This window comes from Apaloderma vittatum, unplaced genomic scaffold (assembly GCF_000703405.1).
Source record: "Apaloderma vittatum isolate BGI_N311 unplaced genomic scaffold, ASM70340v1 scaffold6859, whole genome shotgun sequence".
Lineage (NCBI taxonomy): Eukaryota > Metazoa > Chordata > Aves > Trogoniformes > Trogonidae > Apaloderma > Apaloderma vittatum.
In genome coordinates this window covers 82,411-101,756 of record NW_009735745.1, presented here as the reverse complement: position 1 = coordinate 101,756, position 19,346 = coordinate 82,411, and the positions used below count along the sequence as shown (strand labels likewise).

The window sequence follows — 19,346 nt, the reverse complement described above, 5'->3', positions numbered from 1 at the left end:
TGTATTCATCTTTTAGTTTACCGTGAAATATTTTGCTTTCACATAAAACTATCTGTATAAGGAAGAGGTCCTGAGTTAACTCATAGTTTATTTAGCATGTTAGACAACAAAAGCATAATATAAAAGAAAATAAGATCTAGTCTTGTCCTTTTTTGTTAAGAATACAGTGTCATTTGCTTCTGCAATTGATCTTAAGATTTAATACTGCTAGTGTGTTTGAAAAAAAAAATCAGCTCTCGCTAGTGCTCAGACCAACTTCAGACTATGAAGAGAAGCAACTAACCTGAAAACTTATTTCACTGTGGAACAAGAAGATTATTAAATGCTTTCATACTAAAAGTAGATGCTAAACATATCGGAGGTGGTAAAATTACATTTAGGTGTAATAGTGCAATTTCAAGGTATATTAAAAAATGAAAATATTTTGTTTGTAAAGAAACACAAGTGTTCATAATAAAAGGTTGAGTCTCTTTTCTCTGTCCATAGAGATGAGTTTTTCATTTGACATTTTCTTACTCCTTTCGCTACTGCCTTAACTTTCAGCCTAATTTGAATTAATATAAATTATTTTTCTCACCACTTGCTTAGACAACACTAATTTTTCTCTTTTTCTGTATTCCCTCATATGTCCTTCCGTGTCGTACTGATCATGTAAAGACTTTTTTTCTTTAAATCTCACCCTACCAAAAATTCCACTTATCGCTTAATGTTTTTGTTACTGGTGTTTCTCTTCTCTGTTCTACTGTCATTTCCTTCTGACAGTACTCTAGTATCTCGTCATAGAATCATAGAATGCATTGGGTGTCAGCATGATCTCACTGCCTGATTGGATGTCCTCTGAAAAACAGCCAGAAAACCACTTCCTCATTCTTAATCCTTCTTAAGATTTGCTTCAGTGTCTGTAAAATGATAGTTGGTGCTGGATTTTGTCACGTAAAAGACAGGCATACACAAATTGCCTTCATACAGTCTTCCAGTTACTTTTTTTTTTTCTTGTGATCCATATGCTTTCTTACTATGTTAAATAATTACACTTGGGTAGAGATTATTCAACTCTTTCTTTTGCAGAGCCCAGTACAAATAATCCCTGAGCCTCACTGAGGCTTCAAGGTACTTTAATAGTACAGTTAATAATATAGTACTCTATCTTAATAAATAACTTCTCAAAATATCTGTGTGATACTCCACTTCTAAATTATGATACAAATGTATGAATAAAAACTGATAATAACATTTTCAAATTGGCTTTTGGAATCTCTGAGACAGCTAACTACATTGCTGGATTTTGGCAATCACTAAGGATTCGGTAGCTTATACTGCACTAAAAATTGAAACAAAATTTTCTGAAGCTATTGGATCCTGTCTTCTGGTTTTATTTTTTTTTTAACTTACGTGTTTGTTGTTAGTCATTACAAATTTTATTTTCGTACTTGGGCAGTCTAAAGAGCTGCTGTTTATGTTTTTTCTTGTTTGTTTTTTTTTAAGCCTATAAGCAGTACCTGGTACGATTACTGGGGTGCCGATTATGGCACCTACAATTACAATCCTTATATTGGAGGTGTGGGAATTCCAGTTGCAAAACCGCCAGTAACTACAGAGAAGAATGGATCACAAACTGTGAGCGTATCAGTCTCTCAAGGTTAGTGACGAACTGAAGTTTAGTTCAGGGTCTTTTCTGTGTTACTGCATTTGACATCTTTGCACATCTAATCATGTTGACAGTCTCTACATGCATTTAGTGGAAAGAATTAAATTTTCTGTATACCATGTTTTTTCTGTGGTAACTAAGAGAATATAATGTGAAGTTTATAGTTACAACAGCCTAACATAGTAGAAAATCTTATTTTCTAATATTTTGGAACACACGCTTCTAGGCAGCTTTAAGTCATACCTGTTTTCTCAGGAAGTTTTCAATATTTTAGATAGTTGGCTCTACTTTAAGGAATGAAGTGATACACTTGTTTACCTTGGAGAAGTACTGTTGAACTAGTATGATAGATCTTTTCCCTGCTACACTGGGAAAAAACAGCTTTTTTGTTCTTGTTTGAGAGCTTGGGAAAAACAGGCTCAGACATACGCCGATTTGGTCATGTGTGGTGTTAAAGTGACTGTGAAAAGAAATACGTGTGTGTTTCACAGAAATTCAGTATTTTATTGCTTATATATTTGCTGTCTGTAAGAATCCTATGTTTAGTTCAGAGTGTTAAGTTTCTGCATTCTGCCTCTGTCATACATAAAAGTGAATCTTCCTGTTAGTGATCCTGAGATTTTTTTTCTATTTAATGTGTACCATATGTCTATATTGCTTGCACAGGAAATTAGAGTAACTAATTATATATATATATATGTCTTTGATATAATTCAGTTTTACCCTCTTTATTGCCTTACGTAGCTTTAGATGCACGTCTAGAAGTTGGACTTGAACAACAAGCTGAACTGATGCTGAAAATGATGTCCACCCTAGAGGCTGATTCCATTCTACAAGCATTAACAAATACATCTCCTACATGTAACTACTTGCTGTCAAATCATTCTCTTTACACAGTGACCAGGATGTTTTTAAATTTGCACAAATTTTTTCGGCAGTCACTTAGCAGCTTATAAAAAGTTGTATTTCACTTGCATTTTCTTGTTAGGCCAAATTTGAGATACGTCTTTATTCAGATTTTCCTTTTATACATATTTTCAGTGAATTGCACTGTCCATCTTGTTAAGACATGCTGCTTTGTAGCTCTCTGGGTACCTTAATATGCATGCAGTCACCAGTTCAATATCTGGTGATGGAGTAGGCTTAGTGACACGTTCAACCTGTATTCTCTGGAAGTTTATTATTGACTGCAGTAGTTTTACCATAATGCATGGAAGAGATGTTCCAGCTGTTTGTCTTGCCATTGTGTTATCAAGACCCTCCTATAACACGTGTGTAGCAAGTACTGTAAAACTGTATTTGTATGGGCTCCTTTTCCAATGAGTTCTTGTGAAGATGGAGTTATCTGATACTGAAGTATGCCTTTCCAGTATGTTAGTCAGTAGTCCAGCTCTGCTGAACACTACACTGAAGATGTTCTTCTAAAATATAGGTGTCGTTTCCCAAAGTGTAAAATACAAGGAAATAAATATTAAGTTAATTTTAGCAACTTTTGCAAAAAAAATTTATGGGGCAATGGTAATTCTTGGTTGTTTTTTTTCAGTAACACAGTCGCCTAGTGGAACGGATGATTCATTGCTAAGAGGATTGCACGCTGCTAACCAAAATGCCCAGTTGATTGTACAGTTGTCATCTATACCTATGCTGAGCGCATGCTTCAACAAACTCTTTTCTATGCTACAGGTCCACCATGTTCAGGTATAGGATTAGGAACTTTTAAATGTTTTGGTAGTATTTCTCTCTAAACGTGAAAGCTGTTTTCCTATAGTTCTTACTACTTACGATGCCACTAACCTGTTGCGTTATGTGCTTTATTGCTTATGAAGCCATCACAGGCAACGTTACCAGTAATGTAATAGACTAGCTGCTGAAAGTTTGTCAAACAGAACATTTTCTGTTACAGTGAAAAAAAGTGGGTATACGTTTTCATATTTAAAAGTGATTTCATAGGTTCACTGAAAGATAATTGTCAGCTTATTAGTAAAAAGTGTCACTAAGTGTGCAGTCTCCATCTGTGGAGGTTTTCAAAACCCAGCTGCATAAACCCCCATGCAACCCAGTCTGACATCTTCTTTGGCCCTTCTTTGAGCAGAAGATTGGATTGGATAACTTCCAGAGGTCCCTTCCAACCTGAATTACCCAATGATCCGAAGTGTTAAAATTAAGAGCATACTTTTTGAAAAGTCATTCGTTTAGGAACGCTTTTCTTGATACGTACAAAAGAATGCCATGCATGAGTGATGTAACTGGTTAGGTGCCTGCCTATTTATATTTTAATTGAGTGACCGACTCCATCTTTCAGTCATTCTTTAAATATCTCATCCAAAATACAGTTTGTGGTATAAAGAACTTTGATGCTTCCTCAGAATATATAAATAAATATTTTCCTCAAGCGAGTTATTCAGGGTGAGCATCAGTGTCTCTCTGATAATGAAGGAGGTTTCCCAGTAGTTAAATTGATCTTCTAAATAATTTTGATTGATTGATAAACATCATTTGACCATACTGACATTCCAAAAGCTTACATGCAAACCAGCGTTACAGGAGTATCGCTATGATACAGGCATTTCTGAGCAGTGTGTAAAGCTGCTTTTTTCTAATATGAGTTTGAATAAACTATTTAAGAGAAACTTCGCTGTATTTAGAAGAAATCAATTGCAAAAACATAGCGGAAGCATTTGCTAGTTATGCTAAAGTTTCCTTGAATGTTTATCAGCATCTTCAAATCCAGGAAAGGAGAGAGAGGGGGGGTGTGTTTTATCAGTGAAAACAATAGCAGCTGAGGCTGTATATGAGACTTTCAAAATCAAAACAGATAACCCTTTATGCTCTCCCATTCTGTAAAAACACTTGCATTTGGTCTAATAGTGGTTTTTTTTCTGTTTTTTTTCAGCTTGAATCCCTTTTACAGTTATGGCTCACATTAAGCCTGAATTCCAGCTCCTCTGGAAATAAAGATAGTGGCGCTGATATTTTCCTTTATAACGCTAACCGAATACCTGTCATTTCCTTGAACCAAGGTAAAATACATTAAATATGGGACATTAATTTTCAGAAAGTGTAAGATAAATAAGTACTTAATTTGCTAATAAGCAAAAAGTGTATTAAGATTAGTGTTGGGATGATTTCTGTGTTCTTATTAAAAGAGCTCTTGGGCTCATTATCTTCTTAACATGGGAAATGTGTAGCTAGTTTGTAACCGAGGGGTGATTCCTTGAATTTGCATAATTCCCTCAGAAATTAAATTGTAAAATTTGTCGGTTTTAACTCATCATTGCTCCCAATAGGACTTTTTAAAATACACTTCTTAGTCTAAGGTGAACTTTGCACCTGCATGCAGTTCTTTGACAAATTTCTTCTTGCATACCATCCTATGATCTTTTTACTATCAGAGGGGTTGGTGGAAGGGGGAAGCCCTATTACTTTTTTTCATCAGACTATAAATGTAGTGAAAACATGTTGAATTCTTTTTTTTACCTATAGTATGTTATACTGTATGCTCTAGAAAATCTGTGGTATCTTGTCATAATAGACCAAAACATTAATGACTGTTATAATGAACCTCTTGCACTGACTTCCATGAGAGCATTTTAAAACTAGTGTCTTTGCATCATTTTTCTCTGATATGCCAGGGTATGGGCATTGTAGAAAGTTGTGAAGTGTTGGTGAAGCTTCTTTTCTTAATTTCCTGAAACAATAGCAAAAAAATACACTAAACAATAATATTAGTAACAATAATAAATTACAGTAAAATAATAAACATGTACAGAAATTAAACATACACAGAAATTAAATACAGCCAACAATAATAATATTAATATTAATAACAATAATAAATTACAGTATAAGAAATTTGTAGATTAAAGCTTGGAAAAATGTTTTTTTGTTAACAGCTTCAGTGACTAGCTTCCTGTCAGTTCTGGCATGGTATCCTAATACCTTACTCCGGACATGGTGCCTTGTGCTTCATAGCCTAACTCTCATGACAAATATGCAGCTTAATGGTAAGTTTTGGCATTTTGGTGTGTTTTCTTTTTTTTATGTTGCCTGTTTAGTGGCATACAAATGAGTGTTGATTCCCATCTGGAAGACTACCACAACTTTCCTTTTGTCATATAAGTACTTTTGTTAGTTCTCTGTAAGTTCAGACTTTTCAGGAATGGGCTCCTTGAAGTGCTTGTACCATGGGAAACTGAAACCCTAGTGGCAAAGAAATATCATTATAAGTAGGTTAGCAGTGTCTTCTGAACATGGATTTTAGGACTAGCTAATGATCCTTGGGAATTTTATTGAGGAGAGGTAGCAGAAAGGAAGGATTAAGGTACTGTGAGAGAGGTTCATGCTTTTCTGATGCAGTAGGAATAGAATCGTAGAATTGTTTAGGTTGGACTCATCGAGTCCAACTGTTAACTTAGCAACTTTAGTCCACCAGTAAATCATGTCCCTAAGCACCACATTTTCACATCTTTTAAAAACCTCCAGGGATGGTGACTCTACCATGTCCTTGAGCAGCCTGTTCCAGTGCTTAACAACCATTTGATGAAGAGATTTTCCCTGATACGCAATTTAAACCTTCCATGGCACAACTTGAGGCATTTTCCTATGTCCTGTTTCTTGTTACATGGAAGAAGAGACTGACCCCCACCTCGCTACAACCTCCTTCCAGGTAGTTAGAGAGAGTGATAAGATCTCCCCTCAGCCTCCTTTCTTCCAGTCTAAACAAGCCCAGCTCCCTCCTAGCTCCTGCTCTTCACACGAGTTGTTCTTGAGTCCCTTCACCAGCTTCATTGACCTTCTTTTGACATGCTCCAGCACCTCCATGTCTTTCTTGGAGTGAGGGGCCCAAAACTGATTTGAGATGCGGTCTCACCAGTGCCAAGGACAGGGGCACGATCACTTCCCAAGTCCTGCTGGCCACATAATTTCCAATACAGGCCAGGATACTGTTGGCATTCTTGGCCACCTGGGCACACTGCTGGCTCATATTCAGCTAGATGTTGACCAGCACTCTTGGGTCCTTTACCACTGAGCAGCTTTCCAGCCCCTCTTCCCCAAGCCTGTAGCATTGCCTGGTGTTGTTGTGACCCAAAGGCAGGAGCCAGCACTTGGCCTTGTTGAACCTCATACAGTTGCCCTCAGCCCATTGATCCAGCGTGTCCAGATCCCTCTGCGGAGCCTTCCTACCCGCCAGCACATCAACACTCCCACCCAGCTTCATGCCCTCCTCTGGATCACTGATAAAGCTATTAAACAGAACTGGCCCCAGTACTGAGCCCTGGGGAACACCACTGGATGGGCCACCAACTGGATCTAACTCCATTCACCACCACTCTTTCGGCCTGGCCTTCCAGTCAGGTTTTCACCCAGCAAAGGGTATGCCCATCCAAGCCATGAGCAGCCAGTCTCTCCAGGAGAATGTTGTGGGAAACAGTGTCAAAGGCTTTACTAAAATCCAGATAGACAACATTCGCAGTCTTTCCCTCCCCCTCTAAGTGGGTCACCTTTTCACAGAGGGAGATCCAGCTAGTCAAGCAGGACCTGCCTTTCATAATCCTATGCTAACTGCCTGATCAGCTGTTGTCCTGTGTGTGCCACGTGATGGCGCTCTAATGTGAGCTGCTCCATAACCTTCCTCAGCCCTCAGGTCAGACGGATAGGTCCATGTTTTCCCAGGTCCTCCTTCTGCCCCTTCATGTAGGTGAGCTTGCTAACCTCCAGCCCTCTGGGATCTCCTTGGTTCTGCAGGACTGCTGATAAATGATGGAAAGTGGCTTGGTGAATATTTTTGTAAATATGCGGGCATTAGTTACTGCTTTTGTTAAGCTATCTGAAAATAAGCTGAATCTATTAAAAAATAAATCCAAGGCTTTCATTTCCCTATGCACACTAGATTATTTCACGTTCTGTATATTGCTTCATAACATGCTAGAAATAATTTCACTTTATGGGTGAGATTTTGTCACAAGACTGGTAGAAATTGAAGTATGTAATTTTAAAATTAAAAACTTAAGCTTCTAAATGTCTTGCTATCATAGGGCAGCTGTCATGAGGAATGCTTTGGTGGACTTGTCCTCAAGGCTGAAGAAGATACTGAATAGTAAGAACTTGGAGATTGAAGGCTTATAAAACCTACATATTAGACCAAGTCAGAGCTCTTTTAAATTCTGTTTTCAGTCCAGACATGTGCCTAAAGACAGAAGCCCAGAGCTACCTGAAAAATAACACTTCTGTGAAGTGATTTGCCATCATGTGACGACATAGCTGAACTCCTAGTTTTCCTCAAGGATGCTTATGAATCTTTTTTTCATATGTGCCATTTCAAGTCATTGTCTCTGGGATGTGCTTTCTTCTTCAGGTCTTCACTTTCTGTCATTTTTCTGTGATGTTATTTAGAGAACAGTCCCACAAAAATCTGAAATTTTTGCTGTTAGGTGAAGCAGTAGAGCTGTGAACAAACTAACAGAAGAGACTTTATCAATATTCACGAAGTGTGCCCTCCATCGAGAACAGAATGTGGCCTGACTTGTAGGTTGACAATGCCTGTGTGTATTTTCAAGACTTCAATTTGTAGCTTAGGTTAGCAATTTCTAAAAATCATGCTGTGTGTACCTCTGATGCCATGTGTGAATCTTCAAGGGGTACAAGGCTCACACTGAGCCTCGTGATGGTGCACGAGAGGCAGCTGTGTGTTTGCAGGAGTTTCTTAGGCAATTGCCATAGGTCAGTAAGAGATGATGTGAATGAAAAGCTGCTCAGAAGCAACCACTATGACTCCTCACAGTCACACCTCGGCATACGAATGTGGTTGTGGATTTTTGTGTATATAGGATTGTGAGCCCAAGGTTGGAGTTGAGTTGGAAAGGGCTGCTGTTGTAAGCTTGGCGGAGGGTAAAGGGAAGTGTTTAAAGTATGCCTCCTGTAATACATGTGTGTGGATTAAGATTTATATATATGTCTTAAACACTTCTTCCATACTCACTGATAGAAACAGAAGTTAAGTAGCTTTAATTAATTTCTTTTAAGTACAAAAAATGCTTTCATCATTAGTTTTCTACATTCATCTAAAGCAAGAAAGCTGTTCATAGCTTGAGAACAAAATTCCATTTGATAAAGGGAGAACTTACTGTGAATTATCCTCTCATTCCATCTTCCCATAAGGATTTCTTCTCATAGCAAGAAGCTTTCCAATGACGTATTTATTTCATTGATCTGAAAGTTTTTCAAGTTATATGGGAGCCATCAGAGTTTAATTCTGGTTTTCAATGAGATGTTTCCCTCCTGGTTTGGATCCTGAGTTTAAGAAAATCATTGTGAATGATGAAAGGTCTGATAAACAGAATGACTAGTAAGTAGTTCAGGATCTAGTTCTTAAAACAGCCTCCCTAATTAAGAATCTTACCTTGGGATATGAGGGAATGCCAGCCAAGCTTTCATACCACAGCATCATTTTCTCTTGATTCGGTCTTTTATATATGATGATATAGTCTGAAAGAGATTGCATCTTCAGCACATAGTAAATAACCTATAACTTCATTTAGATAGTGCAACATTAGAAGAATATGTATTTTTATTCAGCAGACACCTATGCTTTTTTTCAAGTTGTATTTTGAATTGTTCAATATAGCACTGCTGAATGAGTGAAACTTCACATTTAGTAAAGGTCATTTGTTTGATCATTGAAGCGTGTATTTTAATTCTAATTGTGATCCTCAAATTTTTTATCTCTTAAGCTCCCTGTGATTTTAGTCAATGATGAGAAGTCTCTGAATGTACTAAGGAGAAATATGTCTTCATTGTTCACAGGATGATAGAACCTGTGGTCTCTGACAAACTAACAAGCCTTAGTAAAATGTTAGAGTAACCAAGAGAAACAAACAAAGTATAAAGTATCTGTGCATGTTGCTTTTACAAAATGAAGCTCTGCTTTCAGGAATACTGCTTTAGTAAGCTTGGAATACTGATGGAACAGTTTTGGGGGTTTATATCTGTGCCTAATGGAAAGCTCTACACTCAACATTGTAGCGAGTAAGCAGCTTTTGGCGGCTGATTTTGCTGAGAATTTGCACATCATGAAATACATATAAGGGATATGCAGAATAAATGTTTGATTTAAATATACTGCTTCAGATTACAGATTTATTATTTTTTATGTCTTTATTTTTAAGCTGGTCCGAGCAGTGCCATTGGAGCTCAGGAAAGTACTGCCCAATTGTTGGTGTCAGATCCAAACCTTATTCATGTGTTAGTGAAATTTCTTTCCGGCACTAATCCTCATGGAACAAATCAACACAGTCCACAGGTAACTAGCAGTTAAAATAAGAAAACCACTTTTGGTCACAGGATTTCAATACACTTGACATGAATATGTGTTATAAAGACTTGTTTGGTGTTTTTTTGGTTATAGTCTTAGTTGGTTTTTATCATAGAATGGTTTGGGTTGGGAGGGACCTTAAAGACCATCTAGTTCCAACCCCCTTCCCATGGGCAGGGACACCTCCCACAAGAACAGGTTGCTGAAAGCCCCATCCAGCCTGGCCTTGAACACTGCCAGGGATGGGGCTTCCGCAGCTGCTCAGGGAAACCTGTTTCAGTGTCTCACCACCTCACAGAAAAGAATTTCTTCCTAATATCTAATCTAAATCTACCCTTTTTAAGCTGGAAACTGTTACCCCTCATCTCTATCAGTACACTCCCTGATAAAGAGCACCTCTCCGTCTTCCCTGTAGGCCCGCTTTAAGGACAGGAAGGCTGCTGTAAGGTCTCCCCGGCGCCTTCTCTTCTCCAGCCTGAACAACCCCAATTCTCCCATCCTGTCCTTACAGGGGAGGTTCTCCAGACCCCTGGTCATCCTTGTGACCCTTCTCTGAACCTGCTCAAGCAGATCCAGGTCTTTCTTCTGTGGGGGGCCCTAGAGCTGAACGTAGTACTGCAGGTGGGATCTCACCAGAGCAGAAAGGGAGAATCACCTCCCTTGATGAGCATTTACCTTAATGAGCAACTGTAGGGAAGTTCATATTGGTGATACGCTTTGAGTAGTGATCGTACAACTATCTAGAGGCTTGCCACAAGGAGAAAATGCCATGCAAAACATCATCAAATGTGTTCCATATCAGGATTCCTCAGTTGCATGCATGAAAAAACTAATAGTTTCCTGAAATTGTGTTGGGCTGAGATAAAAATGCCAATGAAGATTAAATTTAAATATTTCATAATTCCAGAATTTAAAATTATACTTTCATGTTCTACCTCTCTATAAATTCATGTGTTTTCTACTGTTTCTCCTAATTTCCTGCAATGTTTTGGGATTTTTTTTGCTATCTTTCAAACATCTGTGAACAGTGATAAAAAAAGCCCAAGCTGACTTAATTTTATGTAATATTCGACAGGAGTCTCAGAAACACTTAATTTTAGGAGACAAAAAACACCTGGTATTTCCAGTATTTTCCAGAAAATAGTCATTTCAAGAATTTAAATATTGCTTAATGCTATTAATTTAAAACACTTACATGTAATTGTGTAGTTTGTGGAAAAACAGATTAGCACAGAAACATTTTCTGTGTGAAGTGTAGTTTACATTGCTGAAAAGATCAAGTCTAAAGGGGCAAAATGAGTCTTAGGCAGACAACTCAATTATTTGCTTTTTACATGTAGTTAGTAATAGAAAAAGACATAATATAAATCAGTATGGACTAGCTCTGTGAAGACCCTGTAAAATCTTTCAGAAAGCAAGTTAAGCTATGTAATACTTCTCTATTCTGAGAAAATGCTCATGTTAGATACTACTTAAATGTTCTTGAAGACATTTCAGTTTTATGTAATAATTACTAAAATGTCTTTCGCTCTAGGTTGGGCCAACAGCGACCCAAGCTATGCAAGAATTTCTTACTCGATTACAAGTGCATCTTTCTTCAACTTGTCCTCAGATGTTCAGTGAATTTTTACTGAAATTAATACATATACTTTCAACAGAAAGGTAAATTTTTGACTGTTTTTTTTCCTTCCCTGCCTTCTTTGTCTTTAGTGTGAAATCACAGCTGTGTTTGTCCCACCTTGTCATACTGTCAAGTTATGGATGGATGGAGATTTTCAGTGTTGCTGCAGCACTACCAGCAGGAACTGGGCTGCTTCTGACATGTGGGAAGTGACTGGAATCCACACACAGCCATGCGTGTGTGAGGGATGGTGAAAGAAAGCACCAAACATTTGTTTGGAAAACCTCCTCTACCCGACTCTCATTCTGGGGCCTATTGATATCTTGTCTCCTGACTAGTACAGAGAGCAAGTGCTGCTGGCCAGGGGAGAAAAAAGAGCTTATGGCTTGTTTTTCAAAGCTCTGCTTCTTCAAGGCTAGGTCAATGGGCAGAATACTCCTGTGCCAACAGGAGTACACCCGAAATGTAGCAGCTGTTTAATCCGAAGTACATGAGGAATTATGTTATGTTGATGTTCTGCCCTTGCACAGACAAAGGCTTTGTATGGTTAGGGATGAGGCACCTCAGTTTCTGGGTTCCCAGTAGGTGGCACTTTGGTATTATCTATTCTTCAATCATACAGAAAACAGCTTTGGCCTTCTCTGAGAGGTTTTACCCTAGTAACTTAAATTGGATGTGTGATTCTTGCCAGGTTACACTGATGATCAGTCACTTAAATGAGAAATGTCATAGGGTAATAAAATCATTAGTTCACAGTGAATCTTGGAACACACATCTTCATGCCATTATTTATTTGAAATAAGCTAATGAGATCACTGATATGATAGGTTTTTTAAATGTGTTAGGGTGTTTTTGAGACAAACCAAACGTGGGACTGAAATGTCGTAAAACATAAGCAAAGCACCAGAAAAAGATTTAGATGGTTATTTCTGAGACCTCAGGCAATTCTTGAAGAATGCCATGTCTGATCAAAACATACGATTGATTGTGAGGAAAAGCAATGTTGTACTGTTAGAACTAAGTAAGTGGCAAATATTTTCCTTATGGCTATTTCTATAGGCTCTTTTGTTCTCTGTTTAATTTTAAAAGTTAGAGTAAGATTAATCAATGTCAAAAGATACAGAAAAATATGTCAAAAATGAGTAACAGAAGTAGCACTAATTTTTTTGAAATATACTGATTCAAAAGGTTTATTTTGTAGTCCACCAGTATACATGTAAAAGCAATTTGGAATATAAACTTATGCCTGAAAGGGATACTTCAAGCAATAGACCTACAACCTGTGATAGTTTGAGTACTTTCTTATGGTCTTATGTATAGTTGCTATTTAGATACCTAAAACCTGACCGTTCTTCTTTTTACCTTGAGGGTAAGAAAAAGCCTGACAAAACTATGGGAAGAAAAAACCCCATCACAACTTCCTGTTAGGAGACAAATAATCCTAATGATGTTAAAGTATTTTATGACTTCTTCCTGTGAAGTTTCCTTGCAACCATACGTAACTTCTCACCCATAACTGAACAGGACTATATCCCTAGCTTCTACCTACAAAATTAACTGCGTGATTAACAAGAGAAGATGAATCCTAGACTTTTTTGAAGGAAAATGCAATGACCAGTAGATTCAAAAGATATGCATGCTTGACTCATGTGAAAGATTGTGCTTCAACATGTATTTCTGAAAACGGCTAGGTTTTTACCTGTTGAAAATGTAGTATGCTTTTTGATTCTTGGAAATAAAGCATAAAAACCCCAAACAACCGCATCTATTCAATTTATATTCAATAATACTGAACAGTGAAGTATCTTTCTTTTTTTTTCTTTCAGGGGTGCTTTCCAGACAGGCCAGGGACCCTTGGATGCACAAGTGAAACTCTTGGAATTTACCCTGGAACAAAATTTTGAAGTTGTATCAGTCAGTACTATTTCTGCAGTGATTGAGTCTATAACCTTCCTTGTACATCATTACATTACGTGTTCGGACAAAGTGATGTCTCGCAGTGGCTCTGACAGCTCTGTGGGTGCTCGAGCATGTTTTGGAGGGCTCTTTGCCAATATTATCCGTCCAGGGGATGCCAAAGCAGTTTGTGGAGAAATGACAAGGGATCAACTTATGTTTGATCTGTTAAAGCTGGTCAACATTTTAGTTCAACTGCCGCTTTCCAGTAACCGAGAATATAGTGCCCGCGTTCCAGTAGCAAGCAGTACTACAGACAGTGTGTCTGATGAAGAAAAGGTTTCAGGAGGCAAAGATGGCAATGGAAGCAACCCTAATACACAAGGATCAACTGCGTATGTGGCGGACTTGGTATTAGCCAACCAACAAATTATGAGTCAGATTTTGTCTGCGCTCGGCCAGTGTAACAGCAGTGCTATGGCTATGATTATTGGTAGGTATTTTTTAAGTAAAACGGAAAATCTTTTGGGATGGTGAAATACCTAAAACTTCTAGAAACCCATAAATTGTGTGTAGACGTGAAAGAACGTGTCACAGAAATGACAGGAAAAAAGAGACTGAGAAGAAGTGAAAGGGGGTACAAGTGTGTGGGAAAAAACTAAAAAGGGGGAAAACGGTGATTAAAACCAAACAGGAATGGATTTTGCTGAATCTCAGCATGATGTCGAAAGGGACCTCTGGAGACTGTTTAGTCCAACCTTCCTGCACAAAGCAAGGTCAACTCAGAGCCTACCTCAGAGAGCAGTTTGCTCAGTACCTTGTCCAGCTGGGTTTTTAATTCCCCAAGAACAGAAATTCCACAACTGCCCTCGGCAACCTGTTACAGTGTGCAGTCATTCTTACAGAAAAAAAAAAGGTTTTCCTCTGTTTAAGTGGAATTTCCTGTATTTCAATCTGTGCCCATCACACGCCTCTGTGCATGGATTAGGATTACTCTTCAGTTTGTACTGTAGACACATTACCTCAATTATTCTCAATGTATTGCATTATTTTCCCTTTTTCAATAGTTTCTGTAAAAGACAAATTACAGTTGTGGCCCTTGCTCAGAATACATAAACACTTCTAGGGGGCCAGTTAGCTCCGTCAGTTGAGTGTGGCACTAACAACCCCAAGGTCACAGGTTCGATTCCCATTTGGTCGCCATGTGTTGCCTGATCTAGTCGAGAGGTGGCTTCCCTGGCGGCAGGGAGGCTGGATTAAAATGATCTCTAAGGTCCCTTCCAGCTTAGGCTGTTCTATGATTCTATTCCTCTGTTTTACCAGAAATTTCATTAACATCATGTTCTGGGAGTTTCAGTCATATATTTGTGGGTGGGATCTTCCTGCTAAGAACAAGTGAGGAAGCGGACAATACTTTGAACAGCAAAGTTGCAGTTTGTCAGACATGTGCCTAAGGTGCATTTTCTCAGAGAGACTCCTTATGTGACTTGCTTGTGAGCTGTGATGATAGCATGGAGTTTATTTACACAAATTAAACCACTGCCTGCAATACCATGAATGTTTCTGCATGCACAAAACTGGAAACACATTTTGCAGGAGGATAGGCAAGCACTGCATTTCAGGTGTCAGAGTTGTTCCCTTTATATTGATTCTGTTTTTTTCTCTTTATATTGATTCTCTGGTTTAAAAGAAAGTATCTTTAGCATTTTCTGTGCTAGTCACTTTTAAGCAGTTAACTGTTAGCCAGTGCTAACACCAGAAAACGGTATACATTTTGCATCAAAGCACATGAATGTTAGACAAGTGGTTCATTTTGGCATAAAAGCAATTGAGGAAAAAGTAGTAAGCTCTAGTAGTCAAATTAAACAGCAGGCAGGGTTTGACAAGCCTTGATTGTGCTGCTGAAACCTTCCTGAAATTAATTCCAGAATGTCTCCTCCTTTACTGTCAGTAGTTGCAGATACATTATGAACACAAAGTAGTTTGTTCTGGGAATAGTGGTTTGTCCTGAGTATGTGTTTCTTTGGAGTGAAATTCAAATACTGCTCTCCTCAACTTTGATGTCTTTCTAAACCACTGATTTCTGTCCAGCAGTTGTTTTGCGTTTTTACAAAGGCAATTTGAAAATAGTGTTGTTTCAAAATGTTTTTCACAGAATTCAGGATGCAGGTCCAACTCATTCCTTTAGTAGATTGTTCCTCTCAAGGTCTTTTAATATAGGTTATTGGATATAATTTGTATGTATATTTTGGGAAGATGTAGCACAGCTATTTGTGGTTTTAGTTCTTTCATGAAAGACAGTATTAAGTTCCCTCCAGAAGATTTCTGTGAGCAAAACATTCCTTCAAGACTGCAGCCAAGCTTTACATGATCCAAAAATCAGCTGTCAGCATATAGTAGTAAACATGTAATCACTAGCACAGCAAGCTAGCTACCCAGGAAAGATAAACAAGATGTCTGCAGATATATACTGATAAGTAAGGGCACTGGTGTCAAAATTTATGCCAATATTGTTAATTTACTGCACCTGGCAAGTGGTCTGGCCAGGAAGCAAGATAGCCTTGAGTAATTCACTTGTCATGTGAAGTTAAAGCGTTGGTTGGATTTTCTCTTACATCTACTTTGTCTATTTATTTCATTAGGCGTTTATGCTTTGTCATTGAAAGACTGTGAAAATCACACAAGTAACAGTATTCCTCTCCTGTACTACCTTCTTCTCAGCTTGAAGTCTTCACAGCGAATCCATTTTTGTTTGTTTCAGCTTCATCATTCATTCCATTTAACTTTTGTAGACCGTGCAGTCTTAAGACTTTGTCTCCATGCATCTAGTACTTTTCAGTATTTTCTTTCTTGACAGCTCGAAGGTAATTAATGCCTTACAGCTGTCAATTGTCTTGCCAAAATGTTTCTCTAAGGCATATTCCAAAGATCCCTTGAACACATTTTTTAAATTATTATTTATTAATATAACTCCAGTTTCTCTGACTGGAATGTAATTATTCCATCAGTTCCCCCCACTCAAATCTAAAACCTGTTCCAGATTGATGTCATATGCTTTTGTAAGACAATTGTATTTATAGAGGTAATCTCTTTCTTGGGAAGATTATTCTTTTGGTTTCCATCCTCAGTTTCAGCAATCTGTAAGCAGTATTGCTGAATATTGGTATTCAGTAAATCCTCATGGGTAAATCCTGAGCTGTAACACTGAGGAGGAGAATTCCAGGAGAGGTATTTCTGATAGAAATATGTGTGTTAAATGCTTGGGGCTTTTTGGCTGCAGAAGTGCACTTGTATTATTATCTGAAGAAAAATCTTAAATACTTGTTAGTTGCTTCTGTGTAGGAGTGATTCCAATCCTTATAGTTCTTACTCTCTTTCCTTCACTAATTACACTCATTTTTATGGTCTTATGTAAAACTGGATTTAAATTCCCTGACTTCCTGCATCAAGTCTTCCTGTTTGTACTGTAAAGAAAGCAGCACGTGGAACACTTGTAGTAATTAATATGATCGTGAAAACTGACCCATTTGTAGTTTGTAAAATCCATGTGAATATGTAACTGAAAATGCAGTACCTTGAAGTCTTTTATTGGTTTCTGACCTTTAAACCGTTTCTCTTTTCACTAAGGTGCAAGTGGCTTACATCTCACTAAACATGAAAACTTTCATGGTGGCCTAGATGCAATATCAGTTGGAGATGGGTTGTTCACTATCTTGACAACACTGAGTAAAAAAGCAACAACAGTGCAAGTGATGCTTCAGCCAATTCTTACCTACATGGCCTGTGGGTACATGGGAAGACAGGTAAGTTCCCTTTGGTCTGCTGTGTGTCAAAGGAATTATAGGTTAGTTGATAACGGTAGCCTATAATAACCTCAGGAAACTGAACTAGCACTCCATGAAAGAAATGTAAACGTTTTTCCAACCTCACTTCACTTGGGTGCTGAGGTTGGGAAAAGATTGCCTCTGTTGCCCGTGGTGGAAGGAATGAAGTAGTTTCTGTAAGGACATTTTGACACACCATTAACATTCCTGGCTAAAGGCTTGAAGATTAATTGAATGTTTTATTATGTGCAGGTAGGAAACACATTTGTTGTGTTCCTATTAATGGGTATTTTAAATCTCAACATTCTTATTTCCCTTCAGATGATTATCCTAGTAGTTTGATCTTTTCCTTACTGCAAAGATTTTGCCTATGTGAGGAGTGAACTGTGTAGATTTTGTGGCAGAGAGGTCAGCTGTGATGGTATTTCCTCTCTGGGATTTTTGCCTGCTAAAACGAGAGGCTAAGAGCAGTCATGCGTATTTCTGTCATATTAGTTTTGTATGAAACCCTCTATTTCTCAACTGGTTTTCTTCTAGGGCTCACTTGCCACTTGTCAGTTATCTGAGCCACTGCTCTGGTTCATTTTACGCGTGTTGGATACAAGCGAGGCACTGAAGGCTTTCCATGATATGGGTAAGTGTCTTTTCTTCAGCTGCATCAAGTAAAAGCTATATTTTATTGTAGATTTTCTGGACACTTAAGGAATACAGATACGTGTCTGGAGGAGCAAATTTACTAAGTAGGCATTTGCTTGCTTAGTATATATTGCGTGGTTTTGGTCAGTGTTCTTACCCCTCCTCTTCCCCCCCCCACATTGCACACAGGTGGTGTTCAGCTTATTTGTAACAACATGGTAACAAGTACAAGAGCTATTGTTAACACAGCAAGAAGTATGGTTTCAACTATTATGAAATTTCTTGATTCTGGTCCCACCAAAGCAACAGACAGCAGTTTGAAAGCTAGAGTGCTAGCTTCAGAGCCTGATAATGCAGAAGGAATTCACAATTTTGCACCTTTGGGTAAGTAGTATTTTTTTCTCTTACATTAATATCCACTGGTTGTTTGAACTTGATCAAGTTCTTAACAAAAAGTATGGTGATAGCATCAAATGTTGTAATAGTGTTAAATCTTCTAAGCAGAGAGGTTGCTGATGTTTCAAGAAGATGTTGGGGGAGGAGATTAGTCCCTCTTCCGCAGATAAGATGACCTTGTGTGGATAGGGAAAGGAAAGGAAGAAAAATGATCTGTATCTGATGTACTCGTGCATCGAGGTGAGTCTCTTCCTCCTCCCAGAATACCCAGTTCCAGCCCACCATCTGCCCCAGACACAGTAAGACTCACTGACCTGACTTAGGGCGCATCTGTAACAGCTTCATCAAACCTGAAGTGTAGCAAAGCTGGATGACACAGGATGAGCCTGAGCTGGGTCAAACAGAGCAGAAGGAGGTGGACTGTGGGGCTGACGTTGCTGATGCTCGTCTCGCTCCTCTCACACCAGAATGCACTTGCTCCGAGGTTGCCTGCGTGAATGTCCGTTAGAATGGCAGTGCTGTTTTGGTATCAGTACAATGGCTGCCGTTGTATGCACTTGTTTTTAAAATGTAGATGTACTCTAATATCCTACAAAGCCATTAGAAATCTGCCTTGCTCTTCACAAATTCCTAAAAGGTAAATTTAAGAATCCTGCAAGTGTTGGTACCTGATCACTTTAAATAGTAAAAATCCTAAGCATATATGTTAGTGGATTCTTGTGTGCCTTATCTCCCAACATGCAGAGTGCTACAGTTCTACTATGAGTGCATCTATCTTAATATTTTGCTTTCAGTCGGGAGTGTGCTTTTGAAATTAACCTTGTGGTTGTCCTCACTTATTACACTCTGATTCTCATCATGTAGTGTTCCCTGAGAGACAAACTCGATTCATTTAGGATGAAAGTTTATCAAAATGTGTCCAGGAATTCACCTACAGCTGCTACTTGGCATCCACTCATGTGGCCAGGCTAGAGCTGCTTTAAAGTAAAACACCCCAAGTACTTGTAGGTTCAG

At 38.3% G+C, this 19,346-nt stretch overlaps 1 protein-coding gene across 1 annotated transcript in view; it reads left to right on the top strand.

Annotated features, from left to right (window-relative positions):
* BIRC6 (baculoviral IAP repeat containing 6) overlaps positions 1–19,346 on the top strand; it is a gene marked incomplete at its 3' end in the record, with an annotated part of 161,345 nt that overhangs the window by 62,134 nt on the left and 79,865 nt on the right. Inside the window, exons 38-48 of the mRNA XM_009876696.1 lie at positions 1,486–1,639; positions 2,393–2,509; positions 3,192–3,346; positions 4,542–4,668; positions 5,542–5,652; positions 9,814–9,947; positions 11,494–11,621; positions 13,407–13,969; positions 17,104–17,279; positions 17,838–17,934; positions 18,126–18,320. Coding sequence (XP_009874998.1) covers positions 1,486–1,639; positions 2,393–2,509; positions 3,192–3,346; positions 4,542–4,668; positions 5,542–5,652; positions 9,814–9,947; positions 11,494–11,621; positions 13,407–13,969; positions 17,104–17,279; positions 17,838–17,934; positions 18,126–18,320 — 1,957 coding nt within the window. The remainder of the gene's footprint in view (positions 1–1,485; positions 1,640–2,392; positions 2,510–3,191; positions 3,347–4,541; positions 4,669–5,541; positions 5,653–9,813; positions 9,948–11,493; positions 11,622–13,406; positions 13,970–17,103; positions 17,280–17,837; positions 17,935–18,125; positions 18,321–19,346) is intronic.